This window comes from Manihot esculenta, chromosome 5 (genome assembly GCF_001659605.2).
Source record: "Manihot esculenta cultivar AM560-2 chromosome 5, M.esculenta_v8, whole genome shotgun sequence".
In the NCBI taxonomy this organism is placed as follows: Eukaryota; Viridiplantae; Streptophyta; class Magnoliopsida; order Malpighiales; family Euphorbiaceae; genus Manihot; species Manihot esculenta.
The window spans coordinates 25,325,150-25,351,129 of NC_035165.2; the positions used below are offsets into that span (position 1 = coordinate 25,325,150).

The 25,980-nt window shown below is 31.5% G+C and overlaps 5 protein-coding genes and 2 pseudogenes across 8 annotated transcripts; 4 read left to right on the plus strand and 3 right to left on the minus strand.

Moving 5' to 3' along the window:
- Nucleotides 1-261: 261 nt before the first annotated feature.
- LOC110615407 (auxin efflux carrier component 3-like) lies at nucleotides 262-2,576 on the plus strand. The gene is made up of 5 exons (XM_021757249.1): nucleotides 262-351; nucleotides 529-839; nucleotides 2,088-2,167; nucleotides 2,250-2,376; nucleotides 2,477-2,576. Exons 1-5 carry the CDS (start codon nucleotides 262-264, stop codon nucleotides 2,574-2,576), a joined length of 708 nt encoding a protein of 235 aa, XP_021612941.1.
- Nucleotides 1,859-6,173, minus strand: LOC110614749 (probable methyltransferase At1g29790). 4 transcript variants are annotated; one of them, XR_006350596.1, is made up of 3 exons: nucleotides 4,581-6,173; nucleotides 3,262-3,616; nucleotides 2,863-3,156 (listed from the first exon to the last, which is right to left on the minus strand). XR_006350596.1 is itself a non-coding variant. In XM_021756402.2 (2 exons), exon 1 carries the CDS (start codon nucleotides 6,052-6,054, stop codon nucleotides 4,612-4,614), a length of 1,443 nt encoding a protein of 480 aa, XP_021612094.1. In that variant the 5' UTR covers nucleotides 6,055-6,173; the 3' UTR covers nucleotides 1,859-1,997; nucleotides 4,581-4,611. The 4 variants fall into 4 exon arrangements, 2 of the variants coding, with proteins under 2 accessions (XP_021612094.1, XP_021612093.1); XR_006350597.1 differs by having other exon boundaries at nucleotides 3,262-3,627; XM_021756402.2 differs by lacking the exons at nucleotides 2,863-3,156; nucleotides 3,262-3,616 and adding an exon at nucleotides 1,859-1,997.
- On the plus strand, nucleotides 2,912-4,317 carry LOC110615408 (annotated as a pseudogene).
- Nucleotides 6,174-6,266: 93 nt separating the features above from the next.
- Nucleotides 6,267-7,157, minus strand: LOC110615409 (annotated as a pseudogene).
- Nucleotides 7,158-13,372: 6,215 nt separating this feature from the next.
- On the plus strand, nucleotides 13,373-14,249 carry LOC110615410 (cytochrome P450 83B1-like). Its single transcript, XM_021757251.1, has 2 exons — nucleotides 13,373-13,705; nucleotides 13,896-14,249. Exons 1-2 carry the CDS (start codon nucleotides 13,373-13,375, stop codon nucleotides 14,247-14,249), a joined length of 687 nt encoding a protein of 228 aa, XP_021612943.1.
- Nucleotides 14,250-16,226: 1,977 nt separating this feature from the next.
- Nucleotides 16,227-18,066, plus strand: LOC110614526 (cytochrome P450 83B1). Its single transcript, XM_021756080.2, has 2 exons — nucleotides 16,227-17,142; nucleotides 17,344-18,066. Exons 1-2 carry the CDS (start codon nucleotides 16,258-16,260, stop codon nucleotides 17,950-17,952), a joined length of 1,494 nt encoding a protein of 497 aa, XP_021611772.1. The 5' UTR covers nucleotides 16,227-16,257; the 3' UTR covers nucleotides 17,953-18,066.
- Nucleotides 18,067-23,438: 5,372 nt separating this feature from the next.
- LOC110614527 (cytochrome P450 83B1) lies at nucleotides 23,439-25,297 on the minus strand. Its single transcript, XM_021756083.2, has 2 exons — nucleotides 24,340-25,297; nucleotides 23,439-24,140 (listed from the first exon to the last, which is right to left on the minus strand). Exons 1-2 carry the CDS (start codon nucleotides 25,216-25,218, stop codon nucleotides 23,529-23,531), a joined length of 1,491 nt encoding a protein of 496 aa, XP_021611775.1. The 5' UTR covers nucleotides 25,219-25,297; the 3' UTR covers nucleotides 23,439-23,528.
- Nucleotides 25,298-25,980: the final 683 nt, after the last annotated feature.

The window sequence follows — 25,980 nt, forward strand, 5'->3', positions numbered from 1 at the left end:
ACTCTTGTTCGACACCAAAGGTGTCGAACAGAGTGGAATGGTGTCGAATAGCCACGCGGAGCCGTTGTTCGACACCATTGGTGTCGAACTGCCACGCAGGCACTGGTGTTCGACATCAATGGTGTCGAACACCAACTGCTCCCGTGGCACAGGAGGCGTGTTCTGCACTCCACGCCTGACGGGTCTGCAGTCACGCAAAAAAAAGAGTTCGGCACTTATAGTGCCGAACCCTTCTCTGCCACGCCCCGCGTGGAGCTGTGCATGCACAGCGCGGTACGGGAGCCTTTAGACGGTAGAGATTTCTTGGAAACAGATGCTGAGATTGGTGATGATGGGAAGCTGCATGTGACGGTGAGGAAATCCAATGCTTCGCGGTGATCTTTGGGGCCTGGTTCTTTCTCTGGATTGACTCCTCGTCCCTCGAATCTTACTGGAGCTGAGATTTATAGCTTGAGTTCATCAAGAAATCCAACCCCAAGAGGATCTAATTTTAACACTTCCGACTTCTATAATATGATGGGTGTGCAGGGATTCCCCGGTGGAAGACTCTCAAATTTTGGTCCGGCGGACTTGTACTCTGTACAATCTTCAAGAGGTCCAACACCTCGGCCCTCAAACTTTGAAGAAAACTGTGCTCCAATGGCTACAAATTCTTCTCCAAGATTCGGGTTTTATCCGGCGCAAACGGTGCCAACATCTTATCCAGCACCAAATCCGGAATTTTCTTCAACGGTTTCCACAAAAAACACCAAGAATCTTCAGCAGCAGCAACAGGAGCAACAGCAGCAGCCTCAGCAACAGAATTCCAAAGCAAACCATGACGCTAAGGAGCTCCACATGTTTGTTTGGAGCTCAAGTGCCTCGCCAGTCTCCGACGTATTTGGAGGGAACGATTTTGAGAGAGTAATGAGAGATGAAATAAAAAAAAAAAAAAATGAATATGCAAGTAAGTAGCCCTACAGAAGGGGGCATGAATGCGAGGAACATGTCAGGCGTGTTCGACACCAATGGTGCCGAACACGCCTAGTGCGCCACGGGAGCATAAAAACTGCTCCCGTGGCAGGAGAAGTCGTTGTTCGACACCATTAGTGTCGAACAATGGCTCCGCGACACCACTGCTGTCGAACTCCACTCTGTTCGACATCAAAGGTGTCGAACAAGAGTGTTCGGCAGTATGACTGCCGAACACTCAGGTTTGACACACAGGATCCGAAAATATTTTCGGATTTTGCATGATTTGAAAAAATAAATTTTATTTAGGTATGATTTGAAAAAAAGCTCCATGTGTAGATAGCATTTTCTATGAAAAAAACAACATCAAGAATTTTTTACCCTCATCTGTACTCTGTTTAAATAAAAATAATTAATTAAATTAAATTAATTTAAAATTTTAGTTTGATTTTATATTAATTTCAATTCAGATCATTTTAATTTTTAAAAATATAATTATTTTTATTTGATCGATTTTGATAAAAACACTTGACAAAATTAAATCAATTAGCCAACAATATTATATTTTTTTATTATATAGAGAAATCATACTCTAATTAAAATTAAAATATTTCAATTGAACTTTAAAATATAAAAATAAAAAAAATACAACCAATTCAAATCAAACTGAATCAGACTAATTTAATTCAAATTAATTTTTCTTCTAATTCAGTTTGATTTGATTCAATTTTTACAAATACTTAAATTTTAATATCGAATTTATGTTGAGAATCAAACCATCACACAATCTACAAAATAAACATGAAAAAAATTTAACACATATTTAATGTGATTCACACATTTAACTACGTTAGAGTTTTTTTATTTTTCTGTTAGATGATTAAAATAGAATATACTATAAAAATATTATATATTTATATGCTTAGAAAAAATATAAAAATATAAAATAATTCTACACAAAATTTGCCTCGAGAGCTCTGCCCTGCACCCACCTTCTAAAATGGCTCCCATCCCATATATTTCCGTCAACTCAACGCGAATTAAATCTGCAACAGTAAAACATGGTATACAGCACTATTAGACTCCATATCTTACCAATTTATTCAGTTTAATTTAATTTTGTATTGAACTAATAGACAAAATGCTAAACCCCTACCAACTCCCCGTTGCTATGCCAAGTTCACAATGTTGCCCTACATGTATGAAGATTCTTTGAGTAATTGGCTTCTCCATATGTGCATTCTAAATTTATGCTTTGTTATAAATTTGTTGTTTTATCTACTTCAACCTTAATTTAGGAGACAAAGATAGAGACAAGATCTATGCTCAATTGAGTCTTCAACCAGTGAACTCTGTAAGCTTGACTGTATATCGCTATCCAACTTCTCATCTGCATGCCATTGTGAACAAAGTTTGGCAATTCTCGTAAGGTTTCTAATCTTTTTGCAGATGTATGGGCACGGTAGTTGGTTTTAGTGACTTGGATCCACTCAGATGGCCTGGTTCCAAATGGTGAAATCTTCAGGTACAGAGGCCTGCTTGTGGATCTGACTGAATTTTGTGCTCTTACGATTCTTAAATTGCCAGGAACTGCCATGTGCCTTGCTAATTTGAAATTTGGATAGTCTTATTTATGTTCATGAACAAGTAGAGTGGGATAAGCCGGGTTGTTCTGATAAGCAGAACAGGGTTAGTTCATGGGAGATCCAGACTCCTGAAAGTCTCTTCTTCTTTCCTTCTCTTACTTCTGGTCTCAAACGATCCTTGCATCCAGGATTTTAAAGTAAGTTCATGCTACTTTTGTTTTTTAGTCCTGTGTTTTTCTCTAGATATTCATTAAAGCTGTGTCAGGAGGGGAAATTGAATGGGGAACTTGATAAAAAGACGAGAAAAAGGAAATGGGAACTTTACATATTCTTGAATGCCGAACCTATCTTCTCAGCGATTATTTAAGATGTTAATGAAACCTCAAGAAGTTAACCATCCTGGAATACGTGATTCTGCTCTACCACAAGTCTCTCTTGCCAAGGTGACTTCTTTACATGATGTTAAGTGCATGCAGGCAATAGTCAGTCAAATGCCTCAACTTAACCAGTCAGTAGATTATATCAGAAGACCAAAATTGTTCCCAGTTTTGCCCCAACCAATAGGATGTGATCAACTCATCTTCATCAAAAGTAAATTTACCTGGGAAGTTGCATCCCCCTGCAATGTTTAAAATCAAATGTGAGATGTAGTTAGTATAGAAAAGCAAAAAATTCGAACTTAAGTCATCAGCCATTCTCCCAGATGCAATCAACTTCTCTATACCTTTAATGAGCCAGGATTTGTGGGATCAGCAACTGAACAATTTAAGATTTTCATCCCCAGCAAGGCAACTCATTCCTTTAGCTCAGCAAGAAGCCTTAACTCAAGTGAAGGAAAAGATTTATCAGATGAGAGCAATGATCAAAATGGGATTTATGGCTCTCTTAATATTGATGTTCGCAATGAGGGGAGTGCTGCAATTGATCCTTCTGTGTCAAGTGAAATATTGGATGAGTTTTGTACATCAAAGGTGCATGATTTCCAAAATCCTTCAGATTGTTTGGTTGGCAACTTCAGCACAAGCCAGGATATTCAGTCTCAGATTACTTCAGCAAGCCTGGCAGACTCAAAAGCTTTCCTGCAGCAGGACTTTTCAGACAGCTCAGGTGGTACATCTTCATGCAATACGGATTTTCAGAAGGGCAAGTATAAGCAGAATAACTCATGGCAGCAAGTTTCTCTACGAGTGCGAACATATACATGCGATAAGTGGCTGTTCTTGGGTTTTGTAGGGAGTGAGAGGACTGGGATTTACAGGGAATCATAATTAATATGAACTGAGTTGCATCGTCACGTGAACCAACAGTGTAGTACATGCATATTATTGCTCTTGCATTCAGTTATGAGTTCATCGATACTGTTACAAGACAATGAATTGGTTTGTGGTTGACAGATTGAAAAGGCTGGTTCAGCCGGGAGGTCAATTGATGTCTCAAGTTTTAAAAACTATGAAGAACTATGTCTTGCAATTGAATGCATGTTTGGACTTGAGGGGCTGCTTAAAATCCAAGGGAGTCGCGGTGGAAGCTGGTGTATGTGGACTATGAGAATGATGTTCTACTTATTGGAGATGAACCTTGGGAGTAAGTTTGTCACCTGTTTGCGAGGATATTTAGTTAGTTGAAGCCGATTTCGTAAGCCTATTTCATGTTTTCTTACAGGGAATTTGTTGGCTGTGTTCGTTGTATAAGGATTTTGTCACCTTCAGAAGTCCAGCAGATGAGCGAGGAAGGAATAAGGCTTCTTAACAATGCCAAGTATACACTAAAAAATTTTTAGCAGGGACTCACGCTTCAAAGTTTCAAGTATACACTAAAAATTTCCATTTCCTAACATTTACTTCAGCTGGGATAGCTAAAATCAACTGGAATGCATAACAAAAGACAAAATGTTCTCCTAAATTAGTAAATTATACAGAAAAGATATATCACTTGTGTAATTGTTGCACCTTGAAACAAATTTCATGCTAATATTTGGGGCGATGAACTCACACAAATCGTGTTTAAGAAAAAAAAAGAAAAAGAAATATGAGTAATCCTTACCTCTTGCAGTTTCCTTTGAAAGCTCTAACCTTCAAACTCTTGCCGGCTTTTGCAGCACTGCAGACAAATAAATCTCAGATTTTCCTGAAAAAGCTGTATCTATCTTCCCTCCCACAATCCATTTCAGCTTTTTATAACCAAATCTCTCTATCAATCGAGTCAATGTCCTCTTCTTCTCCTCATCAATGCAATAGAAGTTATCCAACCAAAGCAATCCACCAGCTCTCAAAATTCGATCGATGTCAAACATTAAGAACTCCAGTTTTTCAGATTTGCTCCCTACATCCAATCCACTAGATGCATGAACCAAATCAAACACATTATCATAGAAAGGGAACCTATGATCTAGGCTCAAATACAGAGGAAAAAGCCCTCTTGATGCAATGAATTCGCTAAACGGAGCATCAATATTCAAAGTGTTGGTGATCACAGTCACATTTCTCTCTGCCATTGTAGCAGCAAAGGTTCCAGACCCACCACCAATATCAAATCCTATTCTAATTCCTCCACTTGCTAAAGCTAACACATCATCAATAAGAAAATCATTCTTGCTTTTAGCCTTAACAAATTTTTGATTCTCATACCCATTTGCCAAATCAAAGCAACCAACACATTCCCTACTCAGTTTCTTTTTATTTAAGCACTCAAAATTTTTGCAACCAAGACCACTCCAAGTTAGAATCTTTTCACTGATAGGCTTCCATAGAGAAATAGGAAAAGGAGAAAGACCCACCTTGGGAATTGGCTTAGCAAGGCATCTTCTCCTCGGCAAAGGCTCGCATCCACGCAAAATCAGCTTCTGGCCAAGATTCCAGTCATCAGGACAAGGCCCAGATACTTTGTAATTCATGTATTGAGACAATAAATCTGCAGATTTCTCACAAGAATGCCCAACAGATGCCACCATTTCAGTAATCCCAGTTCTTGAATCTTTACCAAGAGGCAGTTGGTGATGTTGTAAAAATAATTTGAGCTCATTTGCAATATTGGGTCTTGAAATATCTATGGTTTCATAGCCCAAGAGCTCCTTTTCCATCTTTGCAAGTTGTTTTTGGGAAGAATCAATCTCACTTAGGATTGCAGAGACTTGTTCAGAGAGTAGAGAGATGTTCTTGTGGGTGTTGTGAAAAATATGATTTTGATAGTGTTTGGGCAAGGATGTGAAGGCATAGAGAGCAAAGAGATTAGTGGCGACAACAGAGAAGATCATAAGAATGTTGACTGTGGAGGAACACACAGTGGCTCTCTTGAATCTGGCAGTCCCATCTCCTATTTTCAGCGAGACTGATCCCGTCTTGGCCTTCTTCTGCTTCATAGAGAGAGAGGTTAGGTTGAGTTCCGAGAAAGAGTGAGATTTGTGAAGTAGAAATAATAAGAGATTATAAGAGCATAAATAGAAGAAGATCAGGCCAATGTAGCTTTGAGGAGTAACAGAGAGAGGAGAGTGAAAGTGGTAGTTGTCGGTTCCAGACATGCAGTTGGGTTTTCACTTAGAGTGTTCCTTATACGCGGTGGTCACGGGCGGATTCCCTTGCATGGCTTAAGAGATTTGAACCGGACTCGATTTTTCATCATTTTCTTTTAACTTTGATTTAATTTCAATTTAGCGTTTTGATTGACATATTTAACCTTGATCCCTTCTTCAGGACTATATAGATGAGATCCAATGGAATATGAGTGAGGAGGACGCAAAAGTAAATTTATATTTTTTTAAAGAAAAAATTGTAATAATATTTAAAATTCACACATTACTCGATTTTTTTATAATCTTGGGTTTCGAGTTTCTTGATTTCGGATGAACTAGTTCTTGGTTTGTTCCTAGTTGGTTACTGTAACGGCTACCATATTGATGAGGGGACTCTCGTCTTTCACCTCCATGTTGCTGGATCAAGTTCTTGTAATAGTTCACATCCTTCACTTGAACTCCAACAGATGAAGCTGGAACTGCTGTTGGAGGTACCTGTGCATTTGGGAGATGCCCTGGTCCAACCCCATTTGGTTGAGCATAAAAGAGTCCACTTGAAGAAGCAGTAAATGATGAAGGTGTGTTGGCCTCTATTCTATTCATCTGCAAAGAAGCTGATTTTGATGAAGTTGCAGGAGGAGGTGAATCGTCTGTTGAAGGAACAAAAGGTGCAGTTGACTTCTGCACATTGGATGCAGCTCCATAATCTTGAACCAACTTTTCAATTAATTTTGGGTTGTTGAGAATCTTAATGAGCAGCTCATAGTCTATCAAACTTCCTTGTTCAGCAGATGCAGAAGCTGCTACATCAGGTTCAATACCAAGGTGCGCTCCAGAAGCAGGTTTCTCATTATTAGAGGCATTAGAATGGAAAGAATCTGGGGAGGTGGAATTCCAGAAACTAATAGTTGGGACTGCGAGCTCACAGGAACATTAAATGGTCCCATTAGATCTGAAGGTGCATCAGTTGCATCTTCATCTTCAACAGGGGTAATTGGAATATGAGGAACTTGATGGTCATTGTGTCGAGAATCTTCTATGTATGCAGAAAAAGTGGGGCTGCATAGAGGGAATACATGTTTAGGTCCAATAGAAAACAAAAGAAGGTGAAGGAAAATTATTTTAATAAATTAATACAATAATATTGTTGTTAAATAATATGGTTAATTTTTTTTTTCATATAATAAAATTATTTTATAATTTTACACATTACTAAAATTTTATAAAAAAAATAAATAAAAAATAAAAAAAAATAAATAATGGCTTGGCACTCTTTAGAGTGGTGCTTTTTTTTCAACTCCAAATTCACAAATAATTCTTATCCTACCCCTAATTTGACAAAAAGCTCACAATGGCTGCCATTGTTTTTTCTATTTGCTTTTCCATATAGATAAATAGCACAGAGAGAGAAGATCCCAAAGCAAATGAGGCTTTTTGTGGAATACATGTTCATTTGTATAATGCTTTTCTTTTGTTTGATTAAATGACCGAGAGAAACAACATAACTAGTTTTTTGAATGATGTAACATGTCAAGAGATGATGGAAGCATTTTTTTACTAGGGTTTTTTCTATTTAATCAAAGGTAATATTCCCTTCCTGGCAATTGTAGATGGTCATTATCTTTTAAAAACAGAGAAATATATTAGTTAAAATTAATATAACCAAGGAATTAGAGAGTAATTTTTTTCTAATTAATAAAAGTTTTAGTTGGTGAATATTTTCGCCACTAAAAGGCAAGTATTAGTGGTGAAATATTCCCCACCAAATCATATTATTAGTAAATTGTTGTTATTGATGCTCACATATACAGTAATATTAGTGATACTTAAATATCCATGCTTTAATAATTTTCTATTTATTATGACTCATTTTAACAAATCACTAAAGATTAAAATAAAAAATAATATAAAACTTCAAAATATATGCTTTTTCATTATAGTAAAAGTATATAATACATACATTGATTAAAAAAATATGGACTGTGTATAATATTACAAACGTTAGAGTACATTCACCTAACACCATAATTGAAGTAAAAAAAACAAATATCTCTTACACCTTAAAATAGAAGTTCATAAGAAAAGTGAAACGAGTCAATACAATCCATATTACACATTTCAAGAAATCAATTACAAAAATTCATTTACGCGAATTACTTGAAAATGCATGAGTGTTAAACCTGTCAAAACAAAATAATAATGATCATAAGTTTAGTTTGAGTCTTGCATGCCTCGATGGTTAGTTAAGAATAGAATTGAAAAAGAAATGAAATCCTTACATGATTACCAAGGTGCCAAACCAGCTCCACCCTTTCCCATGAACAGATACAACTGCAGCATAACCCAAAGGATGTTGTAGTACTGCAGCCTGTTAAAAATAAAAGGCTACAAAATTGAAACGTTCATATGCAAGTCAAATCCTAGAAATAGCTTTATATTAGGTCATACAAGGTTTTTCCTTTCTTTTTTTGGTTCATCAAATGAGACCTAAGGTTTTTTTCAAGTTTTATTTCATCAGAAAGACAAAAAAGAGGCATCATGGGATTCACAAAAATAAAGCTCATATCGTTGGGGAAAAAAGTAAGTAGAAGTTCATCATGGAATTCACAAAAATAAATCTTAGGTTGTAGGGGGGAAAAAGAATAAGTAGAAGTTCATCACATAATTCACAAAAATAAAGCTCAGATTATGCCATGTGAACCAACCACGAGTTGCCAAAAGTGGTCAATCCTTTACCCAAAAGAAATGTTACTTCTTCCCTCGGCTTCTGCAGCATAAATTGCTCCAATGCCAACTAATGACAACACTAAAAACAAAGCAAATAAAACAGTATATTCTGCTGAATTTACTCCATTTACATAGTGATGACTGTCGGGTTTCTCCACTCCACGGCGAAATCGGATCGGAAAGAAAAACACAGGCCCAAGATCCATCAGGTCCTTCTCAAAGTGAACCAACCCCACGTTGCACGTCTCAGCCTGGTTAGGAGAGTCAAGTCGGGGATACCTCACACGCAGGCCCATCTGAAGGAAATCTAGCCCAGTGATGTGATGAGAGGAAAGAGAGGAAGGAGAGTAGGCCAAGTCACTCACAGCCCTGCTCGCATGCACGCTTGGAGAATGCACGCTTGGAGAATTAAATGGCCGCCTGACATGGAGAGGGTTTTGACACATCCGTATGTACGGATCTGAGTGACAGAGACAGGTGACACTGTAGCAGAGAAGTGGTTAGGCATCGCTAGTTGATAAAAGAAAAAGGGATAAAAGGGAGACTGTAGCAGAGAAGTGGTTAGGCATCACTAGTTGATAAAAGAAAAAGGGATAAAAGGGAGGAACATTTTCTTCTCCCTTCACGTTTACACTACTACTGTAAACCCTATTTTTTGATTTCAAAGCAGCACAGAGTTTCAATAGGCTCCAAGAAAAGGGAAAATAATGCATAAAGCTAAGGATAAATCAAAACAATGGCAAATTAAAGCCAATTTAGATAGAGACTAGTTCATAATAAAATGGAACAAATTCAGTGTAGTAGGATCAGAGTTGTTTCGACTCATTACCCATTATGAAGCTATACCAAGACTGCATTTTGGTCATGAATTACTCATTTTATGGCAGAAATAGAATTTCTCTGTGCATTTTGCATCTACACCTTTCAGCAGTAGCAAAATGCAGGCAGCAAATGCAAGTGCATAATGTTATTTCTGCATGTTGCAGCAGAGCCATTCTGCTGCAGAATGGCTCTTTCTGCAGATGGCTTTGCTGCATAATAAGGATTTAACTCTACAATAGTTGCCGATTGATTACCATGTTTTCTGAATCACTTAGAGTTTAAGACCATTTTAGATATGGATTTAACAATTATTCCTCTTATAGTAAAGGACCATATATATTATATGTCGTCTATTACAGAGAATTTTAAAAATTGGAATTCATAATCATATATGGAATCACAAGTTTTTCCATAACAGAGCTCCAAATTGCAAAGCATCTTCATGTGCAATATGATAAATCTACAAAGAATTACAAGGTATATAGAACTCCAAAGTTGCTACTTGTAAACTCCGCATCATATCTTGAAAGAAGCAACACAACTCAAAAACAAAAAGACTAGGACTAACAAAACATATCTCTTTTAAAAAATCCATTATTTGAGCTTGTTAAATTTGAATTAGATCTAATTCAGCCTAAAAGTTAATCCAAGGAGAGGAGTGACTGAGACCTTTATAAAGGCGTATTAGGACATATTACGCCTATCCAAAAAACCGACGTAGAATTCAACTCACTTCTTAAGCTCGGTCCTACATTGGTGAGTGGGAAGATTATGATACCATATTAAATTTGAATAAGTTTTAACTCATTTAAAAATTAATTCAAGGGGAGGAGGTGTCTGAGACTCTTATAAGGTATATTACCTATTCCAAACCAATGTGAGATTCAACGAAGGTAATTGGAAAGAAAGAATAATCATTTACAACAATTAAAGATCCATACAAAACAATGTTCGGGAAGAGAATAGCCTACTTGTTTTGACAGTTAATCCTGTGTCATTTATCTTCCTCTCTGCTGGAATTATTGTTGCCAAGGTTTTATCAGAAACATGATGGTCCACAGACTTGGCATTATTGACTGAATCTTGGCAAAAAGCTGAACCTATTGAACATACTTGAAACCACTTCATGTGCTCCATTCACATACATTCTCTCATTGCTAGGGGGACTATTTTTAGCCTCCTAATTGAGATGGTATGACCATAAGAACATATAGCTGGATAAGAAAACATCTGTGATGCAAATGACTAAGCATTAACTAACAGCATCCATGGATAAATGGGTGCCATCATAATTTATCATATGCATCCAATTATCATATTCAAAGTGGGGACTAATACAGTAGATTTAAAAACATGGTATTACCTTGTAATTAATTTAAAAACATATTCAAAGTGGGGACTAACATCCAATTATCATATTCAAAAGACTGCCACATCCTCGCTTCCAGCAATTCATCATCGTCGTCACGATAAATTACAGTTCCTTTATACCTTGTAATTAATTTTAAATAAACGCAGTTAAAAATTAATTTTAAAATTTTGCTTTTACTTTTTATAATTAAAATACATTAAATTTAAATATAAATTCATATTAAGATATACATACTAATACATTAGCTATTTTAACTCATTAATTATTACATATGTGTGAATATATTATATATACACTAATAGAGTTTATCACAAAAATTATATAATAATATGATTTAAAATTGTGATATATTTTTTTAGTAATTAAATTATAAATTAAATTGTGTGGGGATCATTCAAAAAGTAGCTCATTTTTGTTTTTATCATATTCCTGCCCACTTTTCATTTTTTTTTTTTACCAAAAATTTACATTACTTGACGGTAAAATACAATAAAATATTATAATAAAAGTACAAAAAAAATAAAAATATTGTGATATTATAATCTATTTAAATAAAATCCAATCACAGTATATATGCAAATATTATGATGTCCTGAGATATATCTATAATAATTTTGCTGTAAACATAAGCTAATATGCAATCCAGATGTCACTATTCTTCTAATTTCTTATGATGAGGAATTTAAAAGATACTGAACAATATTATACAAAATTTCTGAATATGTTTCATAGATAATAGCCGATAAATTAAAAGTAGAAGTCAATTTGATACCTTTCAATATCGCTACTATCACAGCTATTATTACAGAGAAAAACTGATAATTTCAAGATATATCACAAGTAAGTTTAAAACCTCTTGAGGAAGGAAGAATCGTACATCACAAGTAACTAAGTGATCATGCACACAAGGAGAAGAAATAATAAAAATACCACTCTTGCTGCAAAAAATCAAGAGATATACAAAATAAAGCAAGTATGGGATCAGGAGCCACTCTATTAAAAACACACTGATTCCGCTCTATTCATATATACTAAAATATAAGTCTTGCATAAGATAATAACAAGAAACCCTTAGACTCTAATGCCTCCCACCACAAGATAAAGTTAGAAAAATTAGTAGATGCATGTTATATGCACAGAAACTAATAAACCATATTAATCAGGCGTAAAAACAATAAAAATATATAGGCTCTAAGATCTCAAGCTCAGACTGATAGATTCTACTGAGAGTCCTTTGGACAACTTCTCTTAACTAAATTTGTCTATACTGACAAAGCACTACGAAGAGAGCGACTTCAAGGGATCAAGTACTCTTTCAAGTCTTTGATTGAGGAGTCATATAAGAAGACAATAATAGGTCAAACCTAAAATATAAATACTATGCATCAAAAGTTTATATTCAGAACAAATACTATATTGACTATCCTTCATGTAATGCTAAATTAATAAATTCGAAGTGTTAAGAAGTGCAACTATAACTGATAAAACTGATGTAGCTTATTGTCATGGAGAGAGGCAAAATTTCAATGAAAGACATTATGATCAATTAAATATAACAGTAGATAAACATCATCTGGACATTGAGGAGATCGCTGCAACAAAGAACCATCCTTCCTACTTCTCAATTGCTTAACAAGATTTTTGTTATTGCCTAATAAGTTGACTCGGAATAATGGTTTTCTTTATTTATGCATTATATTAAAAGAAATACTAGCCATGCTCAGACCAATTATTATGGATATTTCAGGAGTATTATTTTATCATACTGAGATGGTACTCTAATTTATTGAAATTGTAATATATTGATAAAAAATAAAAATTTAATAAATTTTATTTTTTTAACTAATAGTGTGCAAATTATTAAATACACCCAAAGTACCATCTCATCATATTGAGATGGTACTCCAATTGAATGAGATTGTAACACATTTGATAAAAAAAAAAAAATTTAATAATTTTGTTTTTTTAACTAGTGGATCTAGTAATTAGTTTTTTTTTAATTTTTTTTTTATCAATGTGGTGTAATGTGATTTGGCTTGATGATGAGGTGGTATTCTCATGGTAATGTTAGCTAACCTCAATATTTTATTTTTAAAAAAATTAAAAAATTATTTAGTGTCTATATATTGTGAAAAATTAGTAGTTAATTTTTAAATTTTAAAAAAAATTAATTATTACACTTTTTAGAATATTAAAAAAGTTTTAACTGAGAAATTAATTAGTGAATTTTATTGTAATAAATTTTTATTTATTTATTATTGATGATCTGAGATCCAGAAAATAGGGTAAACTGGAAAAAGTCTATTTCTAGAGGAGAATATTTCTCCTTTTATATGTTTCCTTTTATCCGTTAGTGACATGTAACAGAATGCATGTCATTGGGCCATCCGTCCCTGTCACGTTGATATGGATGTACGAGGAAATCAGATCGCTACCCTATGCGTAACGACCCCTAATTCTCCCCGGGCACGCATGCAGATGGTCTCACAAGGCGAATGGGTTGAATTCCTTCTTGGTTCTGAGCTGGGCCGGAAAATAAGGTTAAGACTAGGCCCAGAGGGAATCTGTTCATTGGGACGGAAGAGCTGGGCCAGTCTATTTGAAGAAACTGACTGGAACCCGGTCTTTGAGCTGAGTGGACTGGACCGGGTTCTTGGAGGAGGCTTAAAAGCCTTCAGATTATGGGCTGCCCTAATGGGTCTGGCCTTAGACCGAGGCAAAAAAACCCAGCGTTCATCGGTTATTATTTTTATTATTGCTAACCTCACCCTTCATGGATATACAATAATATAATTGCAGAATAATCTTTTTTTTTATTAGTTTTTATGAATTAGCATGTATATGTTAATAGATTATGGGCACAAATTGTATTTCTCTAATTTTTGAGCTTCGTTCCAAAACTTATATTTTCATTTTTATGTCTACGTAGAACGTATTTGTTACAGGAACAGACACAAGTGATGCTGCTGTGATTTGGGCTATGAGTTTTCTAATGAAAAATCCTAAAACAATGAAAAAAGTTCAAGATGAAATAAGAAGCTTAATTGGGAAGAAGGGTTTTGTAGATGAAGACGATATTCAACAATTGCCTTGTCTTAAAGCTGTGGTGAAAGAGATGATGAGACTGCAACCGACAGTTGCATTACTGGTCCCAAGAGAAACAGTTCACAAGTGCACTTTGGGTGAGTATGAAATAGCTGAAAAAACACTAGTTTACGTGAATGCATGGCCAATTGGGAGGGATCCTGAAGCTTGGGAGAAGCCATTGGAGTTCTGTCCATAGAGATTTTTGGATACTTGTATTGACCAAATTTTCATTTTTCTGGTGCTGCGAAGGGAGATACCAAGGTTTTTGTTTTTTGGTCTGGAAGGGAGGTACTAAGTTCAATGCACCTTCAAGGTTGCGAAGATCGTCCCACTCACTAGTTAGCAATTGTTTCAAGGAAAATTTTTTTTTTTCATTTTTATATTATAAAAAAATTTATTAATAAATGATTAATTTTAAAAATATATTAAAATATTTTTAATATTTATAAAAGTCTATTAATGATTTTTTTTTATTAATTTTAATGGTTGAATATTTATTATTGAATATTTTTTAATTTAAAAAAATTTATTAATCGATTCTTTAAATTTATAAATAATATATTAATTAATTTTTTAATATCAATGATATTTTAAATTTTTTCATATAATCAACGGTTAAATTAATAAAAATTAATGAGAAAATTTTTTAAAATATTTAAAATATTTTAATATATTTTTTAAAAATTAAATAATATTTTTTATTTTAATATATTTTTAAAATAAAAAAAATTAAATATATAATTTATTACTTAAATCATATTGGGTTTGGTGTAGTTTCTAATTAAATCGATCCAATTTTAATAATTATGATATATATTATTTGTTTAATGAAATTTATTTTATTAAAAAAGAATTTAAATGTTTATAAATCATTCATGATTTTAATTTTTTAAATTAAAAATAAGAAAAATTTTCATTTGAAATAAAAAATTATTTAAAAATCAATTGAATTAAATTTTTATGAAATTTTAATTTTTTTATCTGAAAATTTTAAATATTAAACAGAGGAATAGTGATAGGATGGAAAGATAGTGTGCATATGAGACAAAAGCTTGAGCAAATATCTCCATCATCCATCAGTTTCTTATTTTGTCATTTTTAGTAAGCACGTGTACTACAATTATATAAAAAGGACAAAAAAATTAAGATTATAATATTTTTTAAATAAATTGAAATTGAACATATATTTTATATTAGTTAAAAATTCAATAAAATTAATATAATTATTTCAAAATTTAAGTGATAATTTTTTTTATAAATATTAAAAATAAAAAAGCATCTAACTTATGGTTAAAATAATATTACTATATTAGACAAAAAAAATTATAAATTTAAGTAAATAATTATTTTAATAAAATACATATTTTTTGAATTTAGAAAAATCAATTATTTTTTTTTAATTTTAAATTTAAAAAACTATATTATTATTATAAAAAGGTTATCTCCCACTCGGTCCTCCGTCATTTTTTGTCATTATGTATGTTATTATATTCAAAGCTTTAGCAAATTCTCGGCAAGATTCTGGAAAAAGTAATAATAATAACAATAATAAAACAAATTCTAGACAAGATATTAGTTTCCAATACGTCACTCAGTCTTCAAGGAATCAATAATTTCATTTTAAAATTTAACAAAATAAAGATGGGTATTTCGATTTTTTTTTTTCAGACGGCAGCTATATGACGGTAATTTCATAATAAGAATTAAAGAAATAGTTACAGTAATAATAATTTTATAATAAAAAATAATTATAATTATAGTTTAAGATGCAACAATTTATATATTATTAACAAAAATTTATATTTTTGCTGTTAATTTAAGTTGAAAAATTTATAGATTATCGAACCATATCAGAATTCACGTGATTAATCTAATATTCGATCTTGTAAGGATTTTAAAGATGGAAGTGAAGTAACTTATTTGTTTAATTCATTAAAATTATGTTAAAATTTTGATTTTGATCACCTGCACCAATATCTATAATATAAATAGCACATGCTGCCTGACCAGCAAATCCAAGATTCTATTGAGTTTAATATTAAGTTTTATTTTATGATCAATCTCAAAACTTACGTAATGTGATTTGAATTAGATAATATTTAGAAATTTGTGTAAATTATTCTTTTTTTCCTTTCGAATTAAGTGATTATATATGACTAAAGTTCTCTTTTGTTAATCTCATATTCAGAGTTGAAACACACACAATGGTTTTTCTTATACTTCTCCTGTTAGCTCTTCCATTTCTTCTTTCATTTGTTCTCCGAAAACACAAAACTAAGAGAAATCTTCATTTGCCACCTGGTCCCAAGGGTCTTCCATTCATAGGTAACTTGCATCAATTTGATAGCTTAAACCCTCATACTTACTTATGGCAGCTTTCACAAAAACATGGTCCTTTAATGTCCTTGCGTCTAGGTTTTGTACCAATCCTCGTAGTTTCCTCTGCCAAAATGGCTAAAGCAGTCATGAAAACACATGATCTTATATTCTGTAGCAGGCCTGCTTTAGTTGGCCAGCAAAAGTTGTCGTATAATGGTTTAGACTTGGCCTTTTCACCTTACAATGCTTATTGGAGAGAGATAAGAAAAATTTGTATGGTTTATCTCTTCAACTCTAATAGAGTGCAAACTTTCCGTCCCATTAGAGAATTTGAAGTTTCCCATATGCTTGAAAAGATCTCTAAATCAGCCGTTGCCTTGAAACCTGTAAACTTGTCTGAAGCCATGATGTCGCTTACAAGTACTATAATTTGTAGGGTTGCTTTTGGGAAGAGGTACGAGGAAGATGGAGTTGAAAGGAGTAGATTTCAGGAGTTACTGAAAGAAACTCAGGCCTTGTTTACATGTTTTTTTGTTTCAGATTACTATCCTTTCTTGGGTTTTATTGATAAGTTCACAGGATTAGTCCATCGCCTAGAAAAAAACTTCAAGGAATTCGATATTTTCTATGAACAGATAATCCAAGAACACCTTCAACCAAGTAGATCAAAGCCTGGGGAAGAGGATATTCTTGATATCTTACTTCAATTATGGAAGAATCGTTCTTTTAAAGTTGATCTCACCTTTGATCACATCAAAGCTGTGCTTATGGTAATTTCCACATTTATATATTCAAAATTTCTTTATTTTTTTTTCATAATTACACATATTATTTTATTCTTGTTCGCACAAAAGTGCTTCTAAGAGATTTGCTCAATTCATAAGGACCCAAAGGAGAAATTATTGCTTTGGTTTCTTTATATGATGGCATGCATTAATAGTGATTTTTTTTGGTCCTTTTTCTCTATACAGAACGTATTTGTGGGTGGAACAGACACCGGTGCAGCAACTGTGGTTTGGGCCATGACCTTACTGATGAAGAATCCCATAACAATGAAGAAAGCTCAAGAAGAAATTAGAAAACTTGTTGGGAAGAAAGGTTTTGTAGAAGAAGATGATGTTCAACAACTACCTTATCTCAAAGCTGTGATCAAAGAAACAATGAGATTGCAACCCACAGTTCCCTTATTAGTCCCAAGGGAATCAACTGAAGACTGTGTGTTAGATGGATATGACATACCAGCAAAAACTGTAGTTTATGTGAATGCATGGGCAATTGGAAGAGACCCTGAAATCTGGGAAAATCCAGAAGAGTTTAATCCTGAGAGATTCATCAACAGCTCTATTGACTTGAAAGGCCAAGATTTTGAGCTGACACCATTTGGAGCTGGTAGAAGAATTTGTCCTGGGATTTTTATGGGTCTGGCAACAGTGGAGGTATCTCTAGCTAATCTGCTTTACAAATTTGATTGGGAGATGCCTGTTGGAATGAAGAAGGAAGACTTGGACATGGTTGTGCAACCTGGTATTACTATGCACAAGAAAAATGCTCTTTGTCTTATGGCCAGGAAGTATCTCTGATGAAAGGGCACAATATATTTATATGAGAATCCTTGTATGTATATAAGAAGAGGTTGTACTTCTCTTCTATTAAATAATGTCTTGTGCTTGATTTTAGTTCTTGCTGATTTTTTTTTTGTCAGAAACTGAGGTTTTAATTTAATGTTATGATACCATAGTAGACATAATATTCAAATAAGGTTCAGTTTTCCTCATCAACCTGGTGGGCAACTTTATTATTATTATTTTTAATAAGCAGGTAAAATTTTATTATTTTCAATAAGAAAAAATTAGAATAACCACACAGGCTACCCAAATAAAGGAACCCATCACCCATCCTACAACATGATGGCATCCTAAACAAGACATAGAGAGTACAAATCAAAGAAGAAAAACTAGACTCCAATAAGCAAATAAAACCACACGCAGTTTGTCATACCGGCCCATAAAAAAAAAAGTTAAAAAAATAATAAAATTAAAAAAAATATACATGGAGCTCTGGTTTCCGCAAGTCCCGAAACCAAAGCCCTTCCTCTTCCCTTAAAACAGAGCTTTGCTAAGCTCTTTAAAAGAAAAAAAAAATTTTTTTAATCCCAAATATTTTCATCTTCAACCCATCATTCTATAAACTTTCAAAATTATCAACTATATTATTATTTAAATTAATTTTTTGACAAAAAATTCAATAATTTCTTTTAGAAACTCCAATATTTAAATAGGTTAATTTATTTCTTTTATTTAGATTATTACAATTTAATTTATTTTTTCTACTCTTAAATAGTACTTTTTATGATTTAAAATTTAAAAAAAATAAATTTTAATTAGATTAATTGATGAGATTTTATTTTTAAAATTAATAATTTTTATAAATTGATCTAAATAATATTCATAATTTATTGGGTGTTTTGAAATTATGTAATTTTATGAGTTGTAATTATATAAGAATACTACTGAATTTTTTTTATAAAAAGAAAAAAAAAATATATATATATAATATTTGAAATTTATATTTCACATTTTATATTTTTATTTTAGAATATTTATTTATCATTTGATACATTACTTTTAATTCTAAATTTTAGAAGGGAATCCAACTTTTTATTTTGGCATCTAAGCTTATTTTATAAATATAAAAATTTTCTTAAATATATTGTATATATATATTATTTTATTTATTTAAAATAGAAATAGATAAAATGAATACATATTTCTTAAATTAATGAAAATTAAATTTAAAATACAGTTAAATAAATAGTCGATCACATTATCATTATAAAGTCTAAAATACTAGCATTGCTCTCAGATTATTATTATTTTATTTTATCACATATGAAATGTTAGCATTATTCACAAGAAGCATGCTAAGGGTATATTCGGATTTAATTTATCACATTTATAATTTTAGATTCATTATTCTAGTATTGATATTTTAGTAATTTTTATTCAACTTAATATATATTAATCAAATTAAATTGTATTTATTGAGCTGATATATTTTAGTTTAATATTTGATTAAGTACCAAAACTTTATCTTTTCTCCTTTATTATTTATTTATCCAAGTTTATTGAGTAAGTTGTAATCACCCCTTATATTTTTAATATTACAGATTTTTTTATGATTTAACTTTATCTTTTTTCTTTTATTATTTATTTATTTGATCACTGAATAAATTATACTCACCACTTATACTTTTAATATTATATATTTTTTTGGTGATTCACTCCTAACAGTTTACACCTTATAATATTGTTTTTTTTTCCACTTCATTAATTTCAGAATTTAGTAGAGACCGGATCAATTCTAAATCTTTTGTAACTTTTTATAATTTTAGAGAATAATATATAAATTGTATGCTCAAACAGCTGAATATATTTTGTTTGGTATATATATATATATAATTTTTTTTATTCTCATAGAGAGAATAATGATATAAAGATATTATGAATTAACTAGATCAGTCACAAGTTCTTCTTTTTCATGTTTTTATATTTTAAAATTATAGCAGGTTATACATATTTATTACATGTATATTTAGAGAAGTTAGTTTTTTATCATATCCGTCTTTATATATTAAAGAGTGGGTGTAACACATATAAAATCGGTTGACGGGAAAAAACTAAGCTAACCAATCTAATCAATTAGAACAAAAAAATACATCCGATTTATCAAAAGCACAAGAGACCAATGAACCGGTCAACCAAATTCTTAACAAAAAATGCAGTATATAAATACCAAGTGAGACCTAAAATAAGAAGACAAAAACAAACATAAATATCCAAATCACAGCTGCAGACTAATAAAAGGAGCATCAAGAAACTAAAACCAAGCTGCGAAATCTGCATTTCTATATAGACCTTATTTTGCAAGAGAATCTGCTAACCAAATTGCCTCTCTGAGAGTGTGCTTGGACTGAACTTTTGGATCATTTTAAGGCAATCAGCAAAAGAAAAAGAGAAAGAAGTGAGTCTCCAAGCAGCAGAGAAAAGGGATGCAATCCAAGAAAAGGCAATTAGCAAAAGTCATTTGTCTTAATAAACAGTTAATTTCCTTTTTGGCTGAAAAGCTTGTACCTTATTAATGATTTTCCTGAATATTCTGAATACCAAAAAATATAATTTTTTAAAAAAAATATATATATATTTTAAAAAAATTATAGCCTTTATTTCTTTACCAACGCTTATACCCTATTTGGAAAGAGGTTTTTTAAGTTAATGAAAGATTTTTTAAATTTTAAAAATTTTAAACTTGTTTTAGGAGGGAGGGAGTGATGATTTTTTAAATAGGTTTTTAAAAGTTTTTAAAAAATTTTCTAAAAACCTTTAATTTTAACCCATTAAATGGGTGGGTTAAGAAAATTTTATCTTCAAAACTTTTAAATATTTTTAAAAAATTTATTTTTTTAAACAATAAAAAATTATTAATATTTAAAAACTATGAAAAAACCTTATCTTAAAATATTTTACCTCCTTCCAAACAAAGTATTAATAAATTGCAAGACCTGTATATAGAGCTAAGCATGAACTACGTAAAAGTCATTCCAAACCCTAAATCCAAAACACACAATAAACCCAATTAAAATCAAAACACTAATTTGAATTGAAAAAAATCAAGCTAAAGAAGTAAAAATAAATCGAACTAAACTCAAAAAATGAATGGATAACATACACCGACTCTACGGCAATAATACAATCACACCACACGCCATCATAAATGCAGGGAGCATGGCAGCAAAGCACCATCAACCACAAAACAGAGCCAACATAAAGGCAACCACAATAAATACAAACAAAAACAAAATGAAAAATAAAAGGCTAACTTGCAAGACCAAAACAGCCCTTAGAACAACCCAAAACTCCAATTAAACAAACCAGAGAGTTGCTATAGAGCTTATCTAAAGAATAGCCTACCAGAGTAGTATCATCAGATATATCAATGTGGTTTCAAATTTTCACATCAAATACTAAAGAACTTCTTCGGAATTAGCAATAGAGACCTAAACATCAAGACCACATAGTGCAAACTGAATAACAAAAAGAAATATTTAATCCATGATGAGAGAGTAAAGAGGACTACAGACTCAAAAAAGAAAAGGAAAACACAACAAAACAAAAGACAAAATGAAATCAACCTTCCCTTCCCTAAGCAAGTATGGCATCTTTAAGGAACAAAGCAAGTAAATTTCTTTATAAAAAAATAAATAAATAGGACCCACTTTGATATATTTTGGCTCCATAATAAATTGAGTCCACCTAAAAATTTCTCTTTTTTTAAGTTTTTGTTTCTTCCATCGAGTTATAAAAATTATTTTCTAGCCATTAAAAGTTTCATTCAATTGATTTTTTTTATAAATGTAATTTTGAAAGAGTAAGAGAATAATATGCATAATAGACACACAAATTTATTTGAATTTAATACGAAAATGAAAGACACATAATAGACGAGTATTTGAATTTGTTTCTCTAGATCTCTCTACTATTTCATATGAAATTTTTTTTAATTGTATTGAAATTTTAGCAGTATATTATTTTTACTGCTCCTTAATTGTGTCACTCTCATCATCAACATGGGCAAAAAGTCGGATTACTTTCTCTTTTTAAAATTTTAAAATTTAATATTAATGTAACAGGGAAGGATTAATTCTCCTTTCTTAATATTGTTGTAGTAGTTAGGAATGATAATAGTGCTTTTTAGATAAGATGGCTAAACGTGTTAGATATTACTCTTCTACGATGATAGAAACTCATACTATATTTAGCTTTAGTAAGAAGTTCACAATCGTTTATTTATTATATAAATATAAAAATTCTCTTCATATCACTACCTGAACTTGATTTTTTATCTTATTCGAAGTAATTATTATTGTTGCTATTAAAATTTTGTGATTTTAATTGTCTAACCTTTCTTTTAAACTTATATATGGGCAAGGTAATAAAATTATTGATCTAGTGGCTAAATTTTATTTGAAAAATGCTTTCCCTCGTAATTGCATTACAACTAATCCTTCGACCTTAGACTCAGTTTTGTAATCTTTGTTGTGTTTTTAGCAGTGATGCACTAAATTATTATAAAGATTAAAAAAAAATTCAATTCTGACAGGTCCCGCGACCAGATTTGATTTATTATTTATAGTGATGTCGGATGACATACTTCAAGGGAACAGATTACATTGAATTTATCACTTCCTATCTCTATCCCTTGTTTCACTCAAGTGAAAGCATTTTGGAAAACCATGGCGATTTTTCGTTCATTGGCGATTTTTGATGACATATTCCAAGGAACAGACAATTACGTTGAGCTTATCACTTCTAGTCGGTTCCTTTGTCTCATTCTTCTTTGAATAATATACGGCATAATCCCCGTAATCTAACGCATATAATTTAATCAAGTAATTTGATCTTTGAATTTTCATTTGTGAATAAATTAGTTTTTTTTGTTAAATTTACAGTTAATATCAGCTATAAATTTGATAACTTAACTCAAATCGAAGAAAGTATATGTTTTTTTTTTAAATAGAGATCGAGAGAGTATAATTGATATCTCTTAAATTTATTCGGATGCATTTACTATCAGATTAAATTTGTGAGTACTAAAAAATATATGTTATAAATATTAAAGTTATAGAAATTAAATTATTATAAAAAATAAATTTAAATAATTAAATTATGATAGTTTAATTAATGACTATTTTATTAATTAAATAATATTTAATAGATAAATAGATTTTTATTAAAAAAATAAAAATCGTAAAGGATTTCTAGCGTGATATGAATTATATAAATTATCAAATTTAACTCATTATGAAGTAAACTATTTATCAAATAATATTTTAATTATGTTTATTTATAATATAAAAATATATACATTAATTATAAAATAAAATTAAAATTTGAAGTAACGAATAAAAAAGAAATTAAAATTGATTTATTATATATTCAAGCAGTAAAATTTAGATTTTATCATACAATTAATTAAGTGTAGCAGATTAATAGTATAAATCAAATTAATATGATTTTTAAAATAATTTTTATTTAAACCGTATTCATGAAAATACATAATATAAATATATAAAATTTTACATGTGCACCGATAAATCTTATTAGATATATTTCTTAGCCATCAATCGGAGATGCTCCCTCTTGTGCACAGTAATTCCTGGCAGAACATTATCGGTGTCTATGTCCTCCCTTTTCATCCCATCAGGCATTTCCCACTCAAATTTGTAAAGAAGATTAGCGAGTGAAAGCTCCACATTGGCAATTCCCATAAATATTCCAGGACAAATTCTCCTGCCAGCTCCAAATGGTATTAACTCATAATCCTGTCCTTTCATGTCAATACAAGTATCCAAAAATCTCTCTGGACGGAACTCCAATGGCTTCTCCCAAGCTTCAGGATCCCTCCCAATTGCCCATGCATTCACGTGAACTAGTGTTTTTTCAGCTATTTCATACTCACCTAAAGTGCACTTGTGAACTGTTTCTCTTGGGACTAGAAATGGAACTGTTGGTTGCAGTCTCATCATCTCTTTCACCACAGCTTTAAGATAAAGCAATTGTTGAATATCGTCTTCATCTACAAAACCCTTTTTCCCAATTAAGCTTCTTATTTCATCTTGAACTTTTTTCATTGTTTTAGGATTTTTCATTAGAAAACTCATAGCCCATATCACAGCAGCAGCACTTGTGTCTGTTCCTGCAACAAATAAGTTCTACGTAGACATGAAAATGAAAATATAAGTTTTGGAACGAAGCTCAAAACTTAGAGAAATACAATTTGTGCCCATGCTAATTACTAAAAAATAATAAAAAAATATTATCCAGCAATTGTATTATTGCATATCTATAAAGGGTGAGGTCAGCAATAATAAAAACAATAACAAATGAAATATTGAGATTAGCTAGCATTACCATGAGAATTGCTTTGATGTGCTCAAAAGTTAGTTGAACTTTAAATGAACGATCCCTCCAAAGTTGAAGTAAAACATCAAGAATGTCCTCATGCTGTGGCTTTTGCCTCTTTGGATCGAGGTGTTCATCGATGAGTTCTTGGTAGAAAGCATCAAAGTCATGGAAATTCTTTTCGAGTCTGGAGAGAAGTCCAGAGAATTTATCAACAATCCGACCGATGTAAGGAAAATAATCTGAAAAGAAGAATCCCACAAACATGGCCTGAGTTTCATTAAGCAACTCATGAAGCCTCTTGGCTTCATTTCCCCCTTCCTCAAATCTCTTTCCAAAAGCAACTCTGCATATTGCAGCACTCGCAAGAGCCATCATTGCTTCAGTCAAGTTGACAGGTTTAGAAGCATCAGCTACTTTCGATATATTTTCAAGCATACGAGAAACTTCATCTTCTCTAATGGGACGAAACTCCTGGACTCGATTTGAGTTGAAAAGATAGACGACACAGATTTTTCTCATCTCTCTCCAATAAGCATCATAGGGTGCAAAAGCCAAATCTAAACCATTGTAGGATAATCTCTGTAGACCAAGCAAGGGAGGCCTGCTACAGAATTCAAGATCTTGGGTTTTCAAAACCTCTTTAGCCATTTTGGCTGAAGAGACTATTAGAGTTTGCTTGAAACCTAGTCTTAAGGACATGAGAGGTCCATACTGTTTGGAAAGCTGCCATAAATGTTTTTGAATGTTGGAGTTGTCAAGCTGGAAAAGGTTTCCTACCAAGGGAAGACCCTTGGGACCAGGAGGGAGACGAGGTTTTCTTATGTGTATCTTGAGAAGAAACAAGAGGAAGATAGGGAGGAGGAGAAGGAAAATAAGCAACTCCATTTTGATCTGTAGAGATAAGTTGACAGAGACGAGGGTCTCTATATATAGAAAAATTACAGTCGAAAGTAAAGACTACACGCTCAACTAGTTGAGATGTCTCTATAAATAGAAAAATTGCATTTGAATGTAAAATTAAAGACTGAATAAGTGGAGAAATTTCGATACTAAGACTGTTTATTTATGAAAAATAATTTATGCTTGAAAACTTTTTCATGATAAAATTATAAATTTTTTTTTTAATTGTTTAATTTTACTTTGAGAAAATATATTAACAAATTTATATTTAAAAAATCTAATAAAATTAATATTAACAAGTTTATCATTAGTTTAAAATTAATTGTTTCATATTAAATAGTACCCAATATTTCTTTTTATCAATATTAATTTGTGCAATATTTGTCTCCTAAAATTTGGAATTCATGGATATTATTTATTTTCCTAATTGAAATCTAAATTTAAAATTGATTTATAAAAATTTAATTTTAGAATCTCAATTTCATAAATTATCCTAATTAATGTCTATTAATATCCAGATTTATTGTTTAATCAATTATATGTGCAAATATAAATAATTACGACTAATGATATATACTAATCATTTGGACGAAATTTTATAATTATTTTTTAGTTTTTTATAGTTTTTTTAGTTTCTTGTAATTTTTTAATTACTAAAATAAAAAAGAAAACAATTATTTTAGTCTATTTTTCTCTTACAATTGTCTCCCTTTCTTATCATTCATGGTCAAATTAATTATGATTATT

What these genes read in the sequence shown, in the direction of transcription:
- LOC110614526 (XM_021756080.2), top strand. Translation starts at nt 16,258, where the DNA reads ATGGTTTTTCTTATACTTCTCCTGTTAGCTCTTCCATTTCTTCTTTCA. An exon ending in ACATCAAAGCTGTGCTTATG is followed by an intron (nt 17,143 to 17,343) that starts GTAATTTCCACA and finishes TTCTCTATACAG; the next exon opens with AACGTATTTGTGGGTGGAAC.
- LOC110614749 (XM_021756402.2), bottom strand. Translation starts at nt 6,054, where the DNA reads ATGTCTGGAACCGACAACTACCACTTTCACTCTCCTCTCTCTGTTACT.
- LOC110615410 (XM_021757251.1), top strand. Translation starts at nt 13,373, where the DNA reads ATGGATGTACGAGGAAATCAGATCGCTACCCTATGCGTAACGACCCCT. An exon ending in AAAAAACCCAGCGTTCATCG is followed by an intron (nt 13,706 to 13,895) that starts GTTATTATTTTT and finishes ATGTCTACGTAG; the next exon opens with AACGTATTTGTTACAGGAAC.
- LOC110615407 (XM_021757249.1), top strand. Translation starts at nt 262, where the DNA reads ATGCACAGCGCGGTACGGGAGCCTTTAGACGGTAGAGATTTCTTGGAA. An exon ending in GACGCTAAGGAGCTCCACAT is followed by an intron (nt 840 to 2,087) that starts GTTTGTTTGGAG and finishes TTGAACTAATAG; the next exon opens with ACAAAATGCTAAACCCCTAC. An exon ending in CATGTATGAAGATTCTTTGA is followed by an intron (nt 2,168 to 2,249) that starts GTAATTGGCTTC and finishes ACCTTAATTTAG; the next exon opens with GAGACAAAGATAGAGACAAG.
- LOC110614527 (XM_021756083.2), bottom strand. Translation starts at nt 25,218, where the DNA reads ATGGAGTTGCTTATTTTCCTTCTCCTCCTCCCTATCTTCCTCTTGTTT. An exon ending in ACATCAAAGCAATTCTCATG is followed by an intron (nt 24,141 to 24,339) that starts GTAATGCTAGCT and finishes ATGTCTACGTAG; the next exon opens with AACTTATTTGTTGCAGGAAC.